Raw genomic sequence first — 18352 nt, forward strand, 5'->3', positions numbered from 1 at the left:
GAAGTTACCTTTGCCATGGGGATTTATATATTGTTAGTGGAAGATGCACGGTGAATGATGGCATACTGAACACCATTGGAGATTTATGCGTAGTTGGAGACACATATTTCTTGCTTGCTATTCTGCTCGAATAAAGAACATGAGGTTTTTATTAAAATCTAATAAAAAACAATGTGTTTTCAAGATTTTGTTTCTATGATTGAAAATGTCATACCTGAGCTCATTAGGGTCAAAATCAAATCAATCAAAAGCCTAGAGTTCCTAGGATTCCATATCTGACAACATAGTTAAGTTCATTGAGATAAAATCAATCTTTAACCAAAAGCATGGGGATTTTAAGATTTCATTTTTGTGGTGTTCCGCACCTTCTATCTATTGGAATTTTAAAAAACTTTTGCCTCCAGGATAGGCCAAGTGGTAGACAGAATGGGCACCTTGCTCAAAACTAGGGGCAGAGTGGGAACCCAAAATAAAGAACAAGAGAATCCCCAATGTATCCCCCACAGACCCATTCCCCTGAAACTTAAAACAGAGAATTGGGACGTATTTGGAAAAGGAATGCTTTCTTTCTATGATGTTGATGCAGAAGGGAGTAGATGTGCATGTCGTGTGTCCGCATTGAAATCAAAAGCATCAGGTTCTTAGATTTCGTTTCTCTGATTTAAAACACCATAAATAAGCTCATTAAGATCACAACAAAAATTTCATCAAAGACATGAGGTTCTTGTTGTTCCGTTTTTGTGACTGACAATGCCATAATGAAGCTCACTAAGATAAAAATCAAACTCGGGTGTTCTTGAGATTTGGTTTCTGTGATCAAAAACATCGTAATTAAACTCATTAAGATCAAGATTAAAATTCAGATTCTCGAAATTTAGTTTCTATGCTTGTAATCGCCACAACTAATCACATTAAGATAAAAAATTAGAGTTTAATAAAAAACATGGGATTTTTAAAGTTTCATGCCTGTGATTGAAAACGCCATAATGAAGGTCATTAAGATCAAAATCTAAACTGAAACAACAGCAGGCATTTGATTTCGTTTCTGTGGTTGGAAATGCCATAATTAAGCTCATTGGAATGAAAATCAAAGCTTGATCAAAAGTGTGGGGTTCTTAAACTTAGTTTATAGACACTCTTGTGCAAAAGAGGAGGCAAATCCAAGTTTTGGAAGCTGAATGCTCCACGTTAGTTATATAGTTTGTGACCTCAACAAGTGATTGAAGAGATGGACTTCAATTATCAGGAATCTGACCCTACTAATACCGGTCAAGATGAAGCTCTTAGCAAGCATGTTTTTCATTAGTATTTCATATTATGTAAAACAATGTCAATTTTAGGTGTCTTTTATAGGGTTCATCCTAGAAAAAACTTTTTTAAATACTCTGTGAAATGATAATTTCGATCTTCTATACCCAACACGTACAGCTAGATAGATATGGTGGTTTTTGTTAACATCATCTTTTTTTTGTATTGCGCTAACCTGCCCAGCTCAGCTGTGGCTTTTTCTAATACAAATATTACCCATTTTTGTTTTATGTCTCCATGTGTGACATTCCTATCATTGAAACTGCCTTAAGGTCAGAGCTATAATTGAAACAAACTTGGAATTATGATTGAAACAAAACAAAAAGCCTATTCTCCCATAATCAAATATTGTGTTTAATAAAAAATATCTAAATATGGCTTTTCACCAAAAATTACTCAAAAGCATCAGGATTTTGAGTTTTCTTCTCTGTGATTGAAAGAAAGGATGCAGCTCATTATGATCGAAGTGTCCTAAGGTAATTGAAATAAACCTCAAATTGCAATTATATCAAAATGCCTATTCTCCTAGATTAAAAAATCAAAATGCAATAAAGAACATGAGGTTTTTATCAAAATCTAATAAAAAACAATGTGTTTTCAAGATTTTGTTTATATGATTGAAAATGTCATACCTGAGCTCATTAGCGTCAAAATCAAATCAATCAAAAGCCTAGAGTTCCTAGGATTCCATATCTGACAACATAATTAAGTTCATTGAGATAAAATCAAAATTTAACCAAGAGCATGGGGATTTTAAGATTTCATTTCTGTGGTGTTCCGCACCTTCTATCTATTGGAATTTTAAAAAACTTTTGCCTCCAGGATAGGCCAAGTGGTAGACAGAATGGGCACCTTGCTCAAAACTGGGGGCATAGTGGGAACCCAAAATAAAGAACAAGAGAATCCCCAATGTATCCCCCACAGACCCATTCCCCTGAAACTTAAAACAGAGAATTGGGATGTATTTGGAAAAGGAATGCTTTCTTTCTATGATGCTGATGCAGAAGGGAGTAGATGTGCATGTCGTGTGATTGAAAACGCCATAATGAAGCTCATTAAGATCAAAATCAAAACTGAAGTAGGAAATAATTAATTCCTACTTGTCTATAGTTGTAATTCTCTAATTGAGGAGTTTGTTCCTACATAATAGGAATAAGCTAGAATATAGTTTCTCCTAGTTTAGTGTGTGGTTGAGAGAATCTCTCAACCACACTACTGTACGTCTAAGATAGCATTCCTATCTTGAGACTATTGATTGTATAAATATGTGTGTAATTTCCTCATTCAACAATTAATAGAATATATTTTGAGTGACTGCAATTTTATCTTGGTATCAGAGCCTGTGAGGGCCTGGCCCCTCCTGGGCTTGGCCCCTCCTGGGCTGAGGGAAAATAAAGAGTTTAGTATATGTTGTTTGTCCATCAATTATTTTTTGTGGTCTGTTCAAATGGTGGAGCGGCCTGAGTGCTTGAGTGGTGCGGTCTGCCAGGACGCTGAGATCCAATGGTTGACAATGTTGTTTCAGTCTGCAACCAATGTGAAGGGCGTTGGGACTGCGGTGGAGGAGGCCACAGGACGCCGCCATTGAAAGTCGAAGGGAGCTGCTGTGGGCGCGACTACTACGGAGTCGTGACGAGTATTCTGTGGGAAAGCGCAAAGTTTGTACTGTGAAACTTCTTGACCGACGCGAGTTCGAGCTGTTACAGCCGCGACTCTTCGCGACTGTCAAATTAACTCAGTGCGACGACTTTGCTGAAGCTGCGTGTGACTTTGGTAGGCTGCAAAGACGTGGTCGGCTGGACCTGCTTTGAGAGGGAGGCTGGATCCTGCGTGGAAGCCGAGGGCCTGCGTTGAAAAGGAGGTTGGACAACCGTAAGGAGTGAATTGCCAGCTGGAGTGTGAGGGCTGCCTGGTAGCTGCGTGGTGACGAGCTGCCTGGTAGACTCTCCAGCAATATTGCGTGGAAAAAGGCTGTAGACTGTCACCACATGAATACCTGGAGAGAGAGCAAGCATGCCGTTTGATTTTTAATACATCCCCTATCTGGTTAGGTGTTGGGCTGAAGACCCGAGACATGAACCAAGTTCAAAACGCGGTGTGGAAGCAAATGAGATTTCTTGGCTGAAAAATAACCGTCTTCCTGCTCCGGAACACTGTTGCAGGATCCGCGCCACGAGGAGGAGGCCCGAAGGCTGCGGATCGATGGATCGATGCGGTTAATGACTGGATTACTACGGCCATAACGTGCAGAGGAGGCTTACCTCACAGACGGTTGAAATTGAATGGGTGGTGCAGCCGATTCAGGCGGAGATCTTGTGAACAAGCAATCACGATTAGCTTTCCACGACCCTGCTCAGATATGAGCATTGTGCTCTTGGCGTGGAGTTCTGCACGCAGGAAATCATGGCGTGGAGTTCTGCACGTATATATTGGTGTTTATATTTGGTAGATTTGGTGTATCGGCCACGCGTTGATTAGAAGAAACGGGATGCAGGGTTACAGCCGAATCCGGGGCTCTCGATCTGTGGACTTGGAGGAGCCCAACTGGAGTGACTTCCACGCGCAGGCGAAGCCGGGCGTGAAGGGATCAGGTAAATGGGCATTCAATTCCAACGATAGGGATCCGGAAGAAAAAGGAGCCGACCCCTCTGCTCAGATCGGCTTCATGCTCTCGCGGGCTTTGTCGCTGAAGGAATCCATGAAGCAACATAAGATCTCGCACAGGGCCGACGATTCCTTGCACGGCGGCGCGGTGGCGACGGTGAAGAGAGCATTCTCCATGCGGAAGGGCGGACCTCCGTCCACTGCAAAGCCGTGCGTGGATTTCTACGCTGCCGATTGGCGGCGCGAGGCGGCGGAGGCGGATGCTGCGGCGGTGGTGGAAGACGATTGTTTGAGCCGATCCAACTCCATGAGTTACAGTAGAATTGCTCCCGCCGGCGAACAAGAAGACGGCGCTGGTGAGAAGAATAAGAGCAAGAAGAAGAGGGGTGTGCTCAAAACCTGCAAACGCTTGCTGTTGGGAAAGCACAGGAATTAGGAGCAATTAATGAATGGATTCAATCACGCATCTTTCTTGTTGATGAGCTTCTCTGCGAAACCTGTTGGCGCTCGTTTTTTTTCACATGACGACTTTCATCACATGAGCAAGCTTGGTGCCGAAATTGCAGACCTTGGCTACATTTCAATTAGAAGAAAATTTCCTTTCAGGCAGATAAAATACGACCGATAGAAAAGTCGCTCATATGTGGCAAGTTCTTCCATCCCCACGACAAAGACAAACCCTGCGAATTTCAGCCTGAGGCAGCGCTCCAGGAATTGAACAGGATTCGATTTGCGGGCAATTCCTCTACACAGCGTCAGTGGTAACAAAGGGAAAAGCAGGTGCCGGTCCACACGATGGCCCGGGTCTGTCCACAGGGTTATTGATCTGCGTAGCGGAAGCATTGTGGTTGGAGAGAGCTGCCAGAGGTGGGATCCGACCCATAGAAACCTGAGGCCGAGTGAAGGAGTCTGTGGTCAAGAAGCCTGCCATGGCAATGAATCGTTGTGGCAGTGAATCCCTTTGTCACCACCGTGAGGAGGAGGATGCGTTCACCCTGTTGGATCGTAGAGAGTGATTACAAAGTTGCTTGAATAAATCTTTTCATGTTCGTCTCATTCATCCTGACCGAGAGATTGAAAGATTCTTTGGTCCTCTGGTAGTGTGACTAGGGAACACCTAATATGTGCTTCAGTCAATGTGATGGACTGCAATCCAAAGGCAATTGATGAACAATAGTTGCCGAGTATATAGATTTCTTTTTATGTAATGCTACATACAAATTCTGGATCAGAAGAGTGATGGACAGTGCCAACAAGGAGATGGTTATATGGGAATTAGAAAAGATGGAACCAGAGAATGACTTGACATCATTTCGTGAGATGGATCCAGATGACGGCTCCAGTCAAGGAGCGTGTATGAGGCTGAGCTTGGCATACTTCTTGAGGAGATCAATCTGCAAAGAATTGGCCTCGATGCACAAGAACCTGCGTGACCTGAGTGATGGTCACCGAATTGAAGCATATTGCTTTCTGTTTGTCCTCCAGCAAGGGTGTCCTGTTTTCTACTCTTACTATTTGGCCATGAAGTAAATGCTATTGATTCTCATAATAAGTATTTCATGTCATGGTATTTTATGTTATTATTTAAGTGACATTAGTATGACCAACTATTGTCACAATGCTAAGTGTTGGAACTGGTCATTTCAACACTAAGCAAATTTGCAGGGAATGGTGAATACATGACAATGAAAATGACATCAATTGGAGCTACATCAGAGATTGGAGGATGATCGAGATCGTGTTGCAGATTGTTAGCAAGCATGAGGCAGTATGCTTGAAAACAGTGACTAGCCTTGATACTGTGAAGGAAGTGGCATTATGTTGGAATGCCAAGAGAATTGGACCGTGGAGTCCTGGATTATTGTTCTTGAAGGGAAAATTGTGTTCTCTTCGTGTGGCTGTGAGTGCCTATGTTCCGGTTTCTTTATGAGTGGACCCCTCACAGATGAGGTAAAAGAGCAGCGACAATGTTTATGGTGGACAACAAAGTAGATTTTTTGTTTTAGTGTGGTTTGTGGAATAGACTCCCTAGCATATTATTGTAATAGTCATTGTATGTACCAGAAACTCCAAATGTTGAATGTAAGCCTTGTAAAGGCATTTGAAAGTTCGTGGTGATCTCAAAACCACTTTGTAATGGTTTGTGGTCAGCCTGAAACCATCTTTTGTCACTGTAATGTGACGGTTGGTGGTGAACCAGAAACCATCTATAGAGTCCTAGTGGCTACAGGATTTGCCCGGTGGTGGCATATTGAAGTTGGCGGATTTGCCCGGTGGTGGTAAATCGGACTTGCCCGGTGGTGGCAGATTGCCTTTGTGGCTGAATGGTTGGTGGTGAGCCAGAAACCATCTATATGGTCTGAGGCTGAAGTGCCTTTTGAAGCTAGCTTGCCTGTGTGGTGGAATTGCCTGTGTGGCGGAATTGCCTGTATGGCTTAAAGTGCCTTTGTGGCTGTGTGTACACGAGAGCTTTGTGCTCGTAGGAGCAGGTGGACTGCAGAACACCTGGCTCAGGCTCAGATGATTTTCTCTGAGTAGAAGGGGATTGGCGTTTTTCGCGCTAACAGCAATGCCAGGAAGGCCAACTGGCGCGTCTGTTAGGCCATTAATCGTGCCAATGGGCGCGGGTTTTTCATTAAGGATCGCACCAATTCACCTTCGAGGGGATCCGCGGGATCGGAGAAGTTGTGGATCTGTCCGAAGACGGAAAATTGTGTTTTTGGAGGTTTTGTACATGCAATTCGTGTGCTGATGGTGGATTTGACTATCATGACAAGTAGTCATTAAGGGGGGGAGTTGGAAATAATTAATTCCTACTTGTCTATAGTTGTAATTCTCTAATTGAGGAGTTTGTTCCTACATAATAGGAATAAGCTAGAATATAGTTTCTCCTAGTTTAGTGTGTGGTTGAGAGAATCTCTCAACCACACTACTGTACGTCCAAGATAGCATTCCTATCTTGAGACTATTGATTGTATAAATATGTGTGTAATTTCCTCATTCAACAATTAATAGAATATATTTTGAGTGACTGCAATTTTATCTACTGAAACAATAGCAGGCGTTTGATTCCCTTTCTGTGGTTGGAAATGCCATAATTAAGCTCATTGGAATGAAAATAAAGCATGATCAAAAGTGTGGGGTTCTTAAACTTAGTTTATAAACACTCTTGTGCAGAAGAGGAGGCAAATCCATGTTTTGGAAGCTGAATGCTCCACGTTAGTTATATGGTTTGTGACCTCAACAAGTGATTGAAGAGATGGACTTCGATTATCAGGAATCTCACCCCACTAATACCGGTCAAGGTGAAGCTCTCAGCAAGCATGTTTTTCATTAGTATTTCATATTATGTAAAGCAATGTGCAGAAGAGGAGGCAAATCCATGTTTTGGAAGTTGAATGCTCCACGTTAGTTATATGGTTTGTGACCTCAATAAGTGATTGAAGAGATGGACTTCGATTATCAGGAATCTCACCCCACTAATACTGGTCAAGATGAAGCTCTCAGCAAGCATGTTTTTCATTAGTATTTCATATTATGTAAAACAATGTCAATTTTAGGTGTCTTTTATAGAGTTCATCCTAGCAAAAACTTTTTTAAATACTCTATGAAATGATGATTTGGATCTTCTATACCCAACACATACAGCTAGATAGATATGGTGGTTTTTGTTAACAACATCTTTTTTTGTATTGCGCTAAGCTGCCTAGCTCAGCTGTGGCTTTTTTCTAATACAAATATTATCCATTTCTGTTTTATATATCCGTGTGTAACATTCCTGTCATTGAACTGCCTTAAGGTCATAGCCATAAATGAAACAAACCTAGAATTGTGATTGAAACAAAACAAAAAGCCTATTCTCCCAGAATCAAATATTGTGTTTAATAAAAAATATTTAAATATGGCTTTTCACCAAAAATTACTCAAAAGCATCAGGATTATTGAAAGAAAGCATGGAGCTCATTATGATCGAAGTGTCCTAAGGTAATTGAAATAAAACTCAGATTGCAATTATATCAAAATGCATATTCTCCCAGATTAAAAAATCAAAATGCAATAAAGAACATGAGGTTTTTATCAAAATCTAATAAAGAACAATGTGTTTTCAAGATTTTGTTTCTATGATTGAAAATGTCATACCTGAGCTCAATAAGGTCAAAATCAAATCAATCAAAAGCCTAGAGTTCCTAGGATTCCACATCTGACAACATAATTAAGTTCATTGAGATAAAATCAAAATTTAACCAAAAGCATGGGGATTTTAAGATTTCATTCCTGTGGTGTTCCGCACCTTCTATCTATTGGAATTTTTAAAAACTTTTGCCTTCAGGATAGGCCAAGTGGTGGACAGAATGGGCACCTTGCTCAAAACTATGGGCAGAGTGGGAACCCAAAATAAAGAACAGGAGAATCCCAATGTATCCCCCACAGACCCATTCCCCTGAAACTTAAAACAGAGAATTGGGACGTATTTGGAAAAGGAATGCTGATGCAGAAGGGAGTAGATGTGCATGTCGTGTGTCCGCATGGAAATCAAAAGCATTAGGTTCTTAGATTTTGTTTCTCTGATTTAAAACACCATAAATAAGCTCATTAAGATCATAACAAAAATTTCATCAAAGACATGAGGTTCTTGATGTTCCGTTTCTGTGACTGACAATGCCATAATGAAGCTCACTAAGATAAAAATCAAACTCGGGTGTTCTTGAGATTTGGTTTCTGTGATCAAAAACACCGTAATTAAACTCATTAAGATCAAGATTAAAATTCAGATTCTTGAAATTTAGTTTCTATACCTATAATCGCCATAACTAATCTCATTAAGATAAAAAATTAGAGTTTAATAAAAAACATGGGATTCTTAAAGTTTCACTCCTGTGATTGAAAACGCCATAATGAAGCTCATTAAGATCAAAATCAAAACTGAAACAACAGCAGGCGTTTGATTCCATTTCTGTGGTTGGAAATGCCATAATTAAGCTCATTGTAATGAAAATCAAAGCTTGATCAAAAGTGTGGGGTTCTTAAACTTAGTTTATAGACACTCTTGTGCAGAAGAGGAGGCAAATCCAAGTTTTGGAAGCTTAATGCTCCACGTTAGTTATATGGTTTGTGACTTCAACAAGTGATTGAAGAGATGGACTTAGATTATCAGGAATCTCACCCCACTAATATCGGTGAAGATGAAGCTCTCAGCAAGCATGTTTTTCATTAGTATTTCATATTATGTAAAACAATGTCAATTTTAGGTGTCTTTCATAGAGTTCATCCTAGCAAAAACTTTTTTAAATACTCTGTGAAATGATGATTTGGATCTTCTATACCCAACACATACAGCTAGATAGATATGGTGGTTTTTGTTAACAGCCTTTTTTTTGTATTGCGCTAAGCTGCCCAGCTCAGCTGTGGCTTTTTTCTAATACAAATATTACCCATTTCTATTTTATATCTCCATGTGTAACATTCCTGTCATTGAAACTGCGTTAAGGTCAATGCTATAATTGAAACAAATCTGGAATTGTGATTGAAACAAAACAAAAAGCCTATTCTCCCATAATCAAATATTGTGTTTAATTAAAAATATTTAAATATGGCTTTTCACCAAAAATTACTCAAAATCATCAGGATTTTGAGTTTTCTTCTCTGTGATTGAAATAAACTATGCAGCTCATTATGATCAAAGTGTCGTAATGCAATTGAAATAAACCTCAAATTGCAATTATATCAAAATGCCTATTCTCCCAGATTAAAAAATCAAAATGCAATAAAGAACATGAGGTTTTTATCAAAATCTAATAAAAAACAATGTGTTTTCAAGATTTTGTTTCTATGATTGAAAATGTCATACCTGAGCTCATTAGGGTCAAAATCAAATCAATCAAAAGCCTAGAGTTCCTAGGATTCCACATCTGACAACATAATTAAGTTCATTGAGATAAAATCAAAATTTAACCAAAAGCATGGGGATTTTAAGATTTCATTTCTGTGGTGTTCAACACCTTCTATCTATTGGAGTTTTTAAAAACTTTTACCTCCAGGATAGGCCAACTGGAGTTTTTAAAAACTTTTACCTCCAGGATAAGCCAACTAGTAGGCAGAATGGACACCTTGCTCAAAACTAGGGGTAGAGTGAGAACCCAAAATAAAGAACAACAGAATCCCCAATGTATCCCCACAGACCCCTCCAGAATAAGCCAACTAGTAGGCAGAATGGACACCTTGCTCAAAAATGGGGGTAGAGTGGGAACCCAAAATAAAGAACAAGAGAATCCCCAATGTATCCCCACAGACCCATTCCCCTGAAACTTAAAACAGAGAATTGGGACGTATTTGGAAAAGGAATGCTTTCTTTCTATGACGCTGATGTAGAAGGGAGTAGATGTGCATGTCGTGTGTCCGCATTGAAATCAAAAGCATCAGGTTCTTAGATTTCGTTTCTCTGATTTAAAACACCATAAATAAGCTCATTAAGATCATAACAAAAATTTCATCAAAGACATGAGGTTCTTGATGTTCCGTTTCTGTGACTGACAATGCCATAATGAAGCTCACTAAGATAAAAATAAAAATAAAACTCGGGTGTTCTTGAGATTTGGTTTCTGTGATAAAAAACACCGTAACTAAACTCATTAAGATCAAGAAAATTCAGATTCTTGAAATTTAGTTTCTATGTCTGTAATCGCCATATCTAGTCTCATTGTGATAAAAAATTAGAGTTTGATTAAAAAACATGGGACTCTTAAAGTTTCATTCCTGTGATTGAAAACGCCATAATGAAGCTCATTAAGATCAAAATCAAAACTGAAACAACAGAAGGCGTTTGATTCCGTTTCTGTGGTTGGAAATGCCATAATTAAGCTCATTGGAATGAAAATCAAAGCTTGATCAAAAGCGTGGGGTTCTTAAGGTTTCGTTTCTGTGATTGAAAATGCCATAATTAACCTTGTTACAAACAAAATAAAATTTAATAGAAAAAGATTCTGTTTCTGTGATTAAAAACGCCATAATTAAGCTCAATAAGATCAAAATCAAAATTTAATCAAAAGTGGGGTTTTGAGATTCTGTTTCTGTGATTGAAAATGGTATAACTAAGCTCATTAAGATCAAAACCATACTTTAATCAAACGCAAGATTTGGTTTCTGTTATTGAAAACGCTATAATTTACTTAATTAGATCAAAATCAAAAGCATGGGGATGTTAAGGTTTCATTGCTGTGATAGAAAACACCATAATAAAGCTCATTAAAATCAAAATCAAAATTTAATCGAAAGCATCCTCAACACATACAGCTAGATAGATATGGTGGTTTTTGTTAACCGCATATTTTTTTTGTAATGGGCTACACATGAGATTCCCCCAATGAATAGACTTCGAAACCCTGCAACTATCATGCTAATACATATATGTGATAAAAAACACAGTGAACTATCTGCGACAACTCATCATTCCGACAGAAATTAAATCTCTGTATACTGCAACAACGCAACTAAAACATCCTAATAAACACCAATTTGATATATCACTACATTCTGCTCTCAAATATCCTTCCACTTACAAACAAAATCCCTCAACGAACACAAACTATAAGGTTGTTGATGGATTTGGTTCTTCTCTTTAGAGATGTTTGTTTTCTTCTGAGGCTGTTCAGGTGAATTCTTCCGTATATAATGTCAAACTTCAGAAATGTTTTTAAGAAAGCGAAGTTGGACTATTTCAGAGTGAATAAAGTTTTTTTGGGTGGGCAGAATAAAGTTTTTTTTGGGTGGGCAGATGAGTTTGAAGGTGGGAAGATTTTATATATATATATAAAAGAATGTGGAAATTCGTTAGTATCACAAAATGGAGATAAGTCTGGGTGGGCAGATTATATATATATATATATATATATATATATATATCTATATATCTATATATATATATCTATATATATATATATATATATATATATATATATATATATATATATATATATATATATATATATATATATATATATATATATATATATATACACACACAGCGAGAATGTGGAAATTCGTTAGTATCACAAAATGGAGATAAGTGATTATTGTAGTATTTAAAGACGGTGATTTGGGATTTTAATAGTTATTGGGATAAATTTATTTGGAGTTTTTCTGCTTTTAAATAGGTTATATTCCACATCTGGAATATGTTGTTGTTAAGGATTATGGTTTTGCATTGATGTAATTTTGTAATTGCAGAGAAAATGGTGGAAAGGCACTCTGCTTTGTTTTAATCAAAACCTGAAAAATGACAGAACACACATACAAACAATTATTTTTAGTAATTGGGATTTTCTAACATATTTTTTTAATGTAATTTGTCCAGAATCCAGCAAGGCTTTGCTGGAATTACAAGCTTGAATTGTGAACTTTCAAGCAATTTAAATATCCCAAGAGTTTTTCAAAACAGTGGATTTATATATACAAAGAAAAACTAATTTTCAGATGATATAGAGCAAAAAAAAATTCAGAGTGAAAAACTGATTTACACAACAACAAAAAACTGATTTAAACAACAAAAATTATGATTATGATTAGACCAAAAACATTTCACAAAATTCCAGCCAACTGATTTAAACAACAACAAAAAACTGATTTAAACAACAACAAAAATTATGATTATGAAACTGATTTAAACAACAACAAAAATTATGATTATGACCAGACCAAAAACATTTCACAAAATTTCATTATTTATTTCTTCTCTACCGTCGGTCCCCAACAGGCCGTAATTAAGAAAGCGAAGTTGGACTATTTCAGAGTGAATAAAGTTTTTTTGGGTGGGCAGATGAGTTTGAAGGTGGGCAGAACTAAGATCAAAGCCATACTTTAATCAAACGCAAGATTTGGTTTCTGTTATTGAAAACGCTATAATTTAGTTAATTAGATCAAAATAAAAAGCATGGGGATGTTAAGGTTTCATTGCTGTGATAGAAAACACCATAATAAAGCTCATTAAAATCAAAATCAAAATTTAATCGAAAGCATCCCCAACACATACAGCTAGATAGATATGGTGGTTTTTGTTAACAGCATCTTTTTTTTGTATTGGGCTACACATGAGAAAAGGACTACACATGAGATTCCCCCAATGAATAGACTTCGAAACCCTGCAACTATCATGCTAATACATATATGTGATAAAAAACACAGTGAACTATCTGCGACAACTCATCATTCTGACAGAAATTAAATCTCTGGATACTGCAACAACTCAACTAAAACATCCTAATAAACACCAATTTGATATATCACTGTATTCTGCTCTCAAATATCCTTCCACTTACAATCAAAATCCCTCAACGAACACAATCTATAAGGTTGTTGATGGATTTGGTTCTTCTCTTTACAGATGTTTGTTTTCTTCTGAGGCTGTTCAGGTGAATTCTTCCGTATATAATGTCAAACTTCAGAAATGTTTTTAAGAAAGTGAAGTTGGACTATTTTAGAGTGAATAAAGTTTTTTTGGGTGGGCAGATGAGTTTGAAGGTGGGCAGATTTTATATATATATATATAAAAGAATGTGGAAATTCATTAGTATCACAAAATGGAGATAAGTCTAGGTGGGCAGATTATATATATATATATACATACATCGAGAATGTGGAAATTAGTTAGTATCACAAAATGGAGATAAGTGATTATTATAGTATTTAAAGACGGTGATTTGGGATTTTAATGGTTATTGGGATAAATTTATTTGGAGTTTTTCTGCTTTTAAATAGGTTATATTCTACATCTGGAATATGTTGTTGTTAAGGATTATGGTTCTGCATTGATGTAATTTTGTAATTGTAGAGAAAATGGTGGAAAGGCACTCTGCTTTGTTTTAATCAAAGCCTGAAAAATGACAGAACACACATACAAACAATTATTTTTAGTAATTGGGATTTTCTAACATATTTTTTTAATGTAATTTGTCCAGAATCCAGCAAGGCTTTGCTGGAATTACAAGCTTGAATTGTGAACTTTCAAGCAATTTAAATATCCCAAGAATTTTTCAAAACAGTGGATTTATATATACAGAAAAAAACTAATTTTCAGATAATATAGAGCAAAAAAAATTCAGAGTGAAAAACTGATTTAAACAACAACAAAAACAAAAATTATGATTATGACTAGACCAAAAACATTTCACAAAATTCCAGCCAACTGATTTAAACAACAACAAAAATTATGATTATGACTAGACCAAAAACATTTCACAAAATTCCAGCCAAATACTCCAAAATATGTAACGGTTAGACAACGGCCAAAAATTTAAATTCACAATAGTAGAGTGTCTGCAACATCCTGAACAATTATAAGAATACAAACAACACAACAACCAATCGCTATATTTATCCCTAAATATGACTCCACCCACATATTCCATGAAACAACGATATACATAACTGACCAACACAGACACAATCAACCGCCACAGAGTGCCAAAAAAACCAGGATAATTTCCAAATAGATGACGTGATTCCATTGACCTACGATGCTCCGTTTTTTCCAATTCTTGCTTAATATCAGTATATACCTGTCGCAGACGAACAAATTCTGCCGTATCACCTTCCACAGTAACAAAATGATGATCACTAGCCATATTCACAACAAAAAACCAGAGAAGCCCCTGCACTTTTTTCACCATGCTCCGCTCGGCCCTGCAAAAGCAGATTCCGCTTGGTTCTTAAATCCCCTTGTCTCACCTCATTATTTATTTCTTCTCTACCGTCGGTCCCCAACAGGCCGTAATTATGTGTCTTCAACCAACCTGACCTGGGCGCACAGATGTCAAGTGAACTTGACCTGGGCGCATAGATGGGAGGTGGAAGTGAAACTTTTTTTAAGGTTTTTTAATGCTTTAAAATATTTTTTATTAAATCAGACGGCTGATTTTTGTTCAATCGTTTAACAAAAGATCTGATGGCTATGATTAGGACATAGAAGCATTTAGGGGAGTTCATTTCAGAGGGAAACGCCTTACGGCATAATTAATATTAATATTAATATATATATATATATATATATATATATAATTAACAATATTAACTTATATATATATAAAATTAATACTTTGAAAAAAAATATAATTAATACTCATCCAGCTAAGCCGCAAATTTGTTTAGAAATATTATCACATTTTTTAAAAACAAATCTCCATTGAATTTATACTCTGAATAGACAAAACATATATATATATATATATATATAATTATTATTTCTTTTATCTTTTTTAAATAAAATAAAACATAATTTTTTTACTCTTTTCTATATAATAATTATTTTATTTATTATTTTTTTTATTTAGTTAACATTTATATTAAATAAATTTGATTTAAGATAATTAATTGATTTCAAAAAATCATATCTAGTAATATATATTTTTTAATTGATTAATATCTATATTACCAGGGTTGCAAGTGCAAAAGGAGTGCTTTATGACTCAAGAGGAAAATTAATGTTCTCTTTCTCCTGGATCCTAGGTATATCCTCAAACAATCAAGGAATTTTCTTTCAAGAAGTTTGTCTTGCATTTATCCAATCTATTTTGAACCTCACTACAATTAGTGACTCTAGGAATAGAATCCAATATTTCCAAATAGGCTCTTCTCCTTCTAATGCTTGCCCTGACTCAATAATCCATTGAACTAGAACAATCCTAGAATTCTTTGGACAAGTACTTTTTTTTTCATGTTTTATGAGGTAACAATCAAAATGTTGACACCCAAGCAAATTGTGCCCTTCATGTGAAAGAAAGGGTCCTTATCGTTAACGAGAGAGAGCTCAATTTTCCAATCCCATAATGAGCTTACCTTCATGATGGACACACGATAGAGGTGCCTTCATGGTTGTCTTTGGTCACCCTTGTGTCTGGTATATTAAATTGATGCTACCCATGGCTCCTCCACTCCCTTGCAGTCTCTTCTTGGTACTCCTCACACACCTCTTGCTTGGTCTCCAGAGGATTTTCACTTGCATTGGATGAAATGTCCGTCCAATTCCTCAATCATGTAGTCTCAGGGCTTTTGCTTTGATGTATATCAATATTAATTCACATCTATTCATTTTCCAATCGACCAATGTGATGTATTTTCACACATGGTTCTCCCTTTCCCCTGATGTTTGCATTGTCTCCCTCGTCTCTATCATCCCTGCTTGCTCTGCTCCACTCTAGTTTGTCGACTCTATCATGCAAAGGCTCCTCTATTTGTAGACCCACCCTCGCTCTTAAGGAGGGTGACTCTAACATTGATAATGACCAACATCACACTCTTTTGATTCGAACTTTGCCTTTAGAGTCCTAGGTGGAGCTCCTCTTTAATATCGTTATACAACATCAACATTCCTCTCAAAGGTTGAATAATGAAATTAATGCTTTGTGCTTCATGGTTGATGAATACGGTTTGAAATGAGATAGTCTTTGTCAAGAGTAGACTTCTCTAGCATTTTTAGACATGGTGTTGTCTCCTTTAGGAATCTAGTTCCACATTGACTTGAATGTTCTAGTCCCAAAGGCAGTGGAGAACAACAACAAGGCTCAACAACCAATCTATAAATTGTTATGAATATTCCACTAGAATAGTTTGTCACAACAAATATGATAAAATCACTAAAATATTTACTAGTAAATTTTCCTTAGATTTCATATTCTTTAGTTAGCTAATTTTCTGCTTAATTAAATGAAATAGCTAAAATTTGAGAAATAGAAAACAAAAGGAAATACACACACCATCCACAATAGACACAAAATATTTCCTTGGAAAATCCTTATGCGAGAAAACCTATCTAGAAAGTGAGGTTTCTCTACTCTCTTTTCTCTGGTATGGAAAATGTGCAAGTACAAAGAAAGAGGTACTCTCTATGGACTTACCTCAGACTTGTGGCATGTGTGGCTTCTATAGAATCTAACCCCCTCTATTTTTCTCTCTAACTTATCACTCCTAGTTTCTCTGCTCAACTATGAAGCATAGAATGGAAAAAATCCTCCTCCTAGTGGTATGATATTTAACATAGCTCGATAGCCATCTAGGGGTAAGGTTTGACTCCCCCAACCCTCAACTAGACTTACAGGTTTAAGCCTTCTAGAGTCTTCTTCAAAATCCACATGTGGCTACCCCATATGCATGAGTAATGGGGGCTGACATGACATACTCTCATACCATGGTAGTCAACAAGGTAGGTCAACCTGTGGGAGGCATAATTGTTGATTTTTCTACAATAATACACAATAGAAACTGATCTTTTGATCTAATAATTACTTTCCAATGATTTTCAATTAATTTATATTATGTCACATATATCATTAAGCAGTTATACACAAAAAATCTCAACATTAATACAGTGAAATAGTGAGATAAAAAAGAGACAACCATGCACAATAGAGACAACAAATTTTCCTTGGGAGAAAACCTAGCAACTCTTCTTCTAGGAGAAATTGTTTTTCAACAAGGTTTACAATAAATTATCTAGAAATTTGTGCCAAAAACCAAGTCCAAACTTTTACCATTTCATCCTTATTTTTGCTCCCACAAGTGTCTTCTATAGAAGAAGATGATGATTGAGTGAGACAAATGAAGTGTCACATCATGTGTATATATACAAGTTGAATGGGTGCATTTACCCCAAGGGACACACCCTTTCATGTTGTGGTTGACTTATCCCTTTTGAGCCTACATGAAACCCAAAAATAAAATATATTTTATTTTAATTTCCATAAATTTTCTAGGCCAACTTAGGAGGCTTATTGGCATCTGGGAATACCTCCCGATTCTACATAAAAATGAATACTCCCTCTTAGCAAGGGAGGTATTCTCTTTAGCTGCAACATATTCTCCTTTAGCTAAAATTTCCCCTTCCTTAAGAAGAGTTTATGAGCTTGCCATGTTGATGCATATCTATAAGATAACTCCATCCTAGAGTGGGAAATGTAACTCTCTCATATATAATCATCTAGGGCTTTTGGCCAAAGTCCTTTATGAATCCTTATGAAAATGTATCAATCTTCTATGGTTATGACCTAGTCAAGTCCTTTTGGCTTCTAAGGCGAAGATATGTCCACTCCTATAATTTATTTGGGACATTCACCTCTTGTTGACCTAGCCAAGTCCTTTTGGCTTTAGAGGTGAATGTATCCTATAATTTACCTCTGTAATGGCCTTGGGGCATTCACCTTTCTGGTCAAAGTCCTTTATGACCTAGCCAAATCCTTTTGGCTTCAAAGGTGAATGTATTCATCTCCTCTTGGTAAATTCCTTTCATTAGAGAAATTTTTAGGTCTAAAATGGGCCTCCTAAGGAAAATTATAAAATAATAGTGGAAATAATAAAACAAGATTAGATTACCTCATCAAATTTTGGAGTGAAAAAAGAAAAAACTACTTTTTCAACTTGTATTTTCAACTTATCTTCCTATGATTTTACTCAAATT

The 18352-nt window shown here is 36.7% G+C and overlaps 1 protein-coding gene across 1 annotated transcript; it reads left to right on the forward strand.

The window, feature by feature from the left end:
* The first annotated feature begins 3766 nt into the window (after positions 1-3766).
* LOC149177512 (uncharacterized) lies at positions 3767-4400 on the forward strand. The gene has a single exon (XM_089423419.1). It carries the CDS (start codon positions 3797-3799, stop codon positions 4346-4348), a length of 552 nt encoding a protein of 183 aa, XP_089279545.1. The 5' UTR covers positions 3767-3796; the 3' UTR covers positions 4349-4400.
* Positions 4401-18352: the final 13952 nt, after the last annotated feature.

Source organism: Pinus tabuliformis, chromosome 4_1 (assembly GCF_031772625.1).
Source record: "Pinus tabuliformis cultivar Carrire ecotype Pingquan chromosome 4_1, CPIR1, whole genome shotgun sequence".
Lineage (NCBI taxonomy): Eukaryota > Viridiplantae > Streptophyta > Pinopsida > Pinales > Pinaceae > Pinus > Pinus tabuliformis.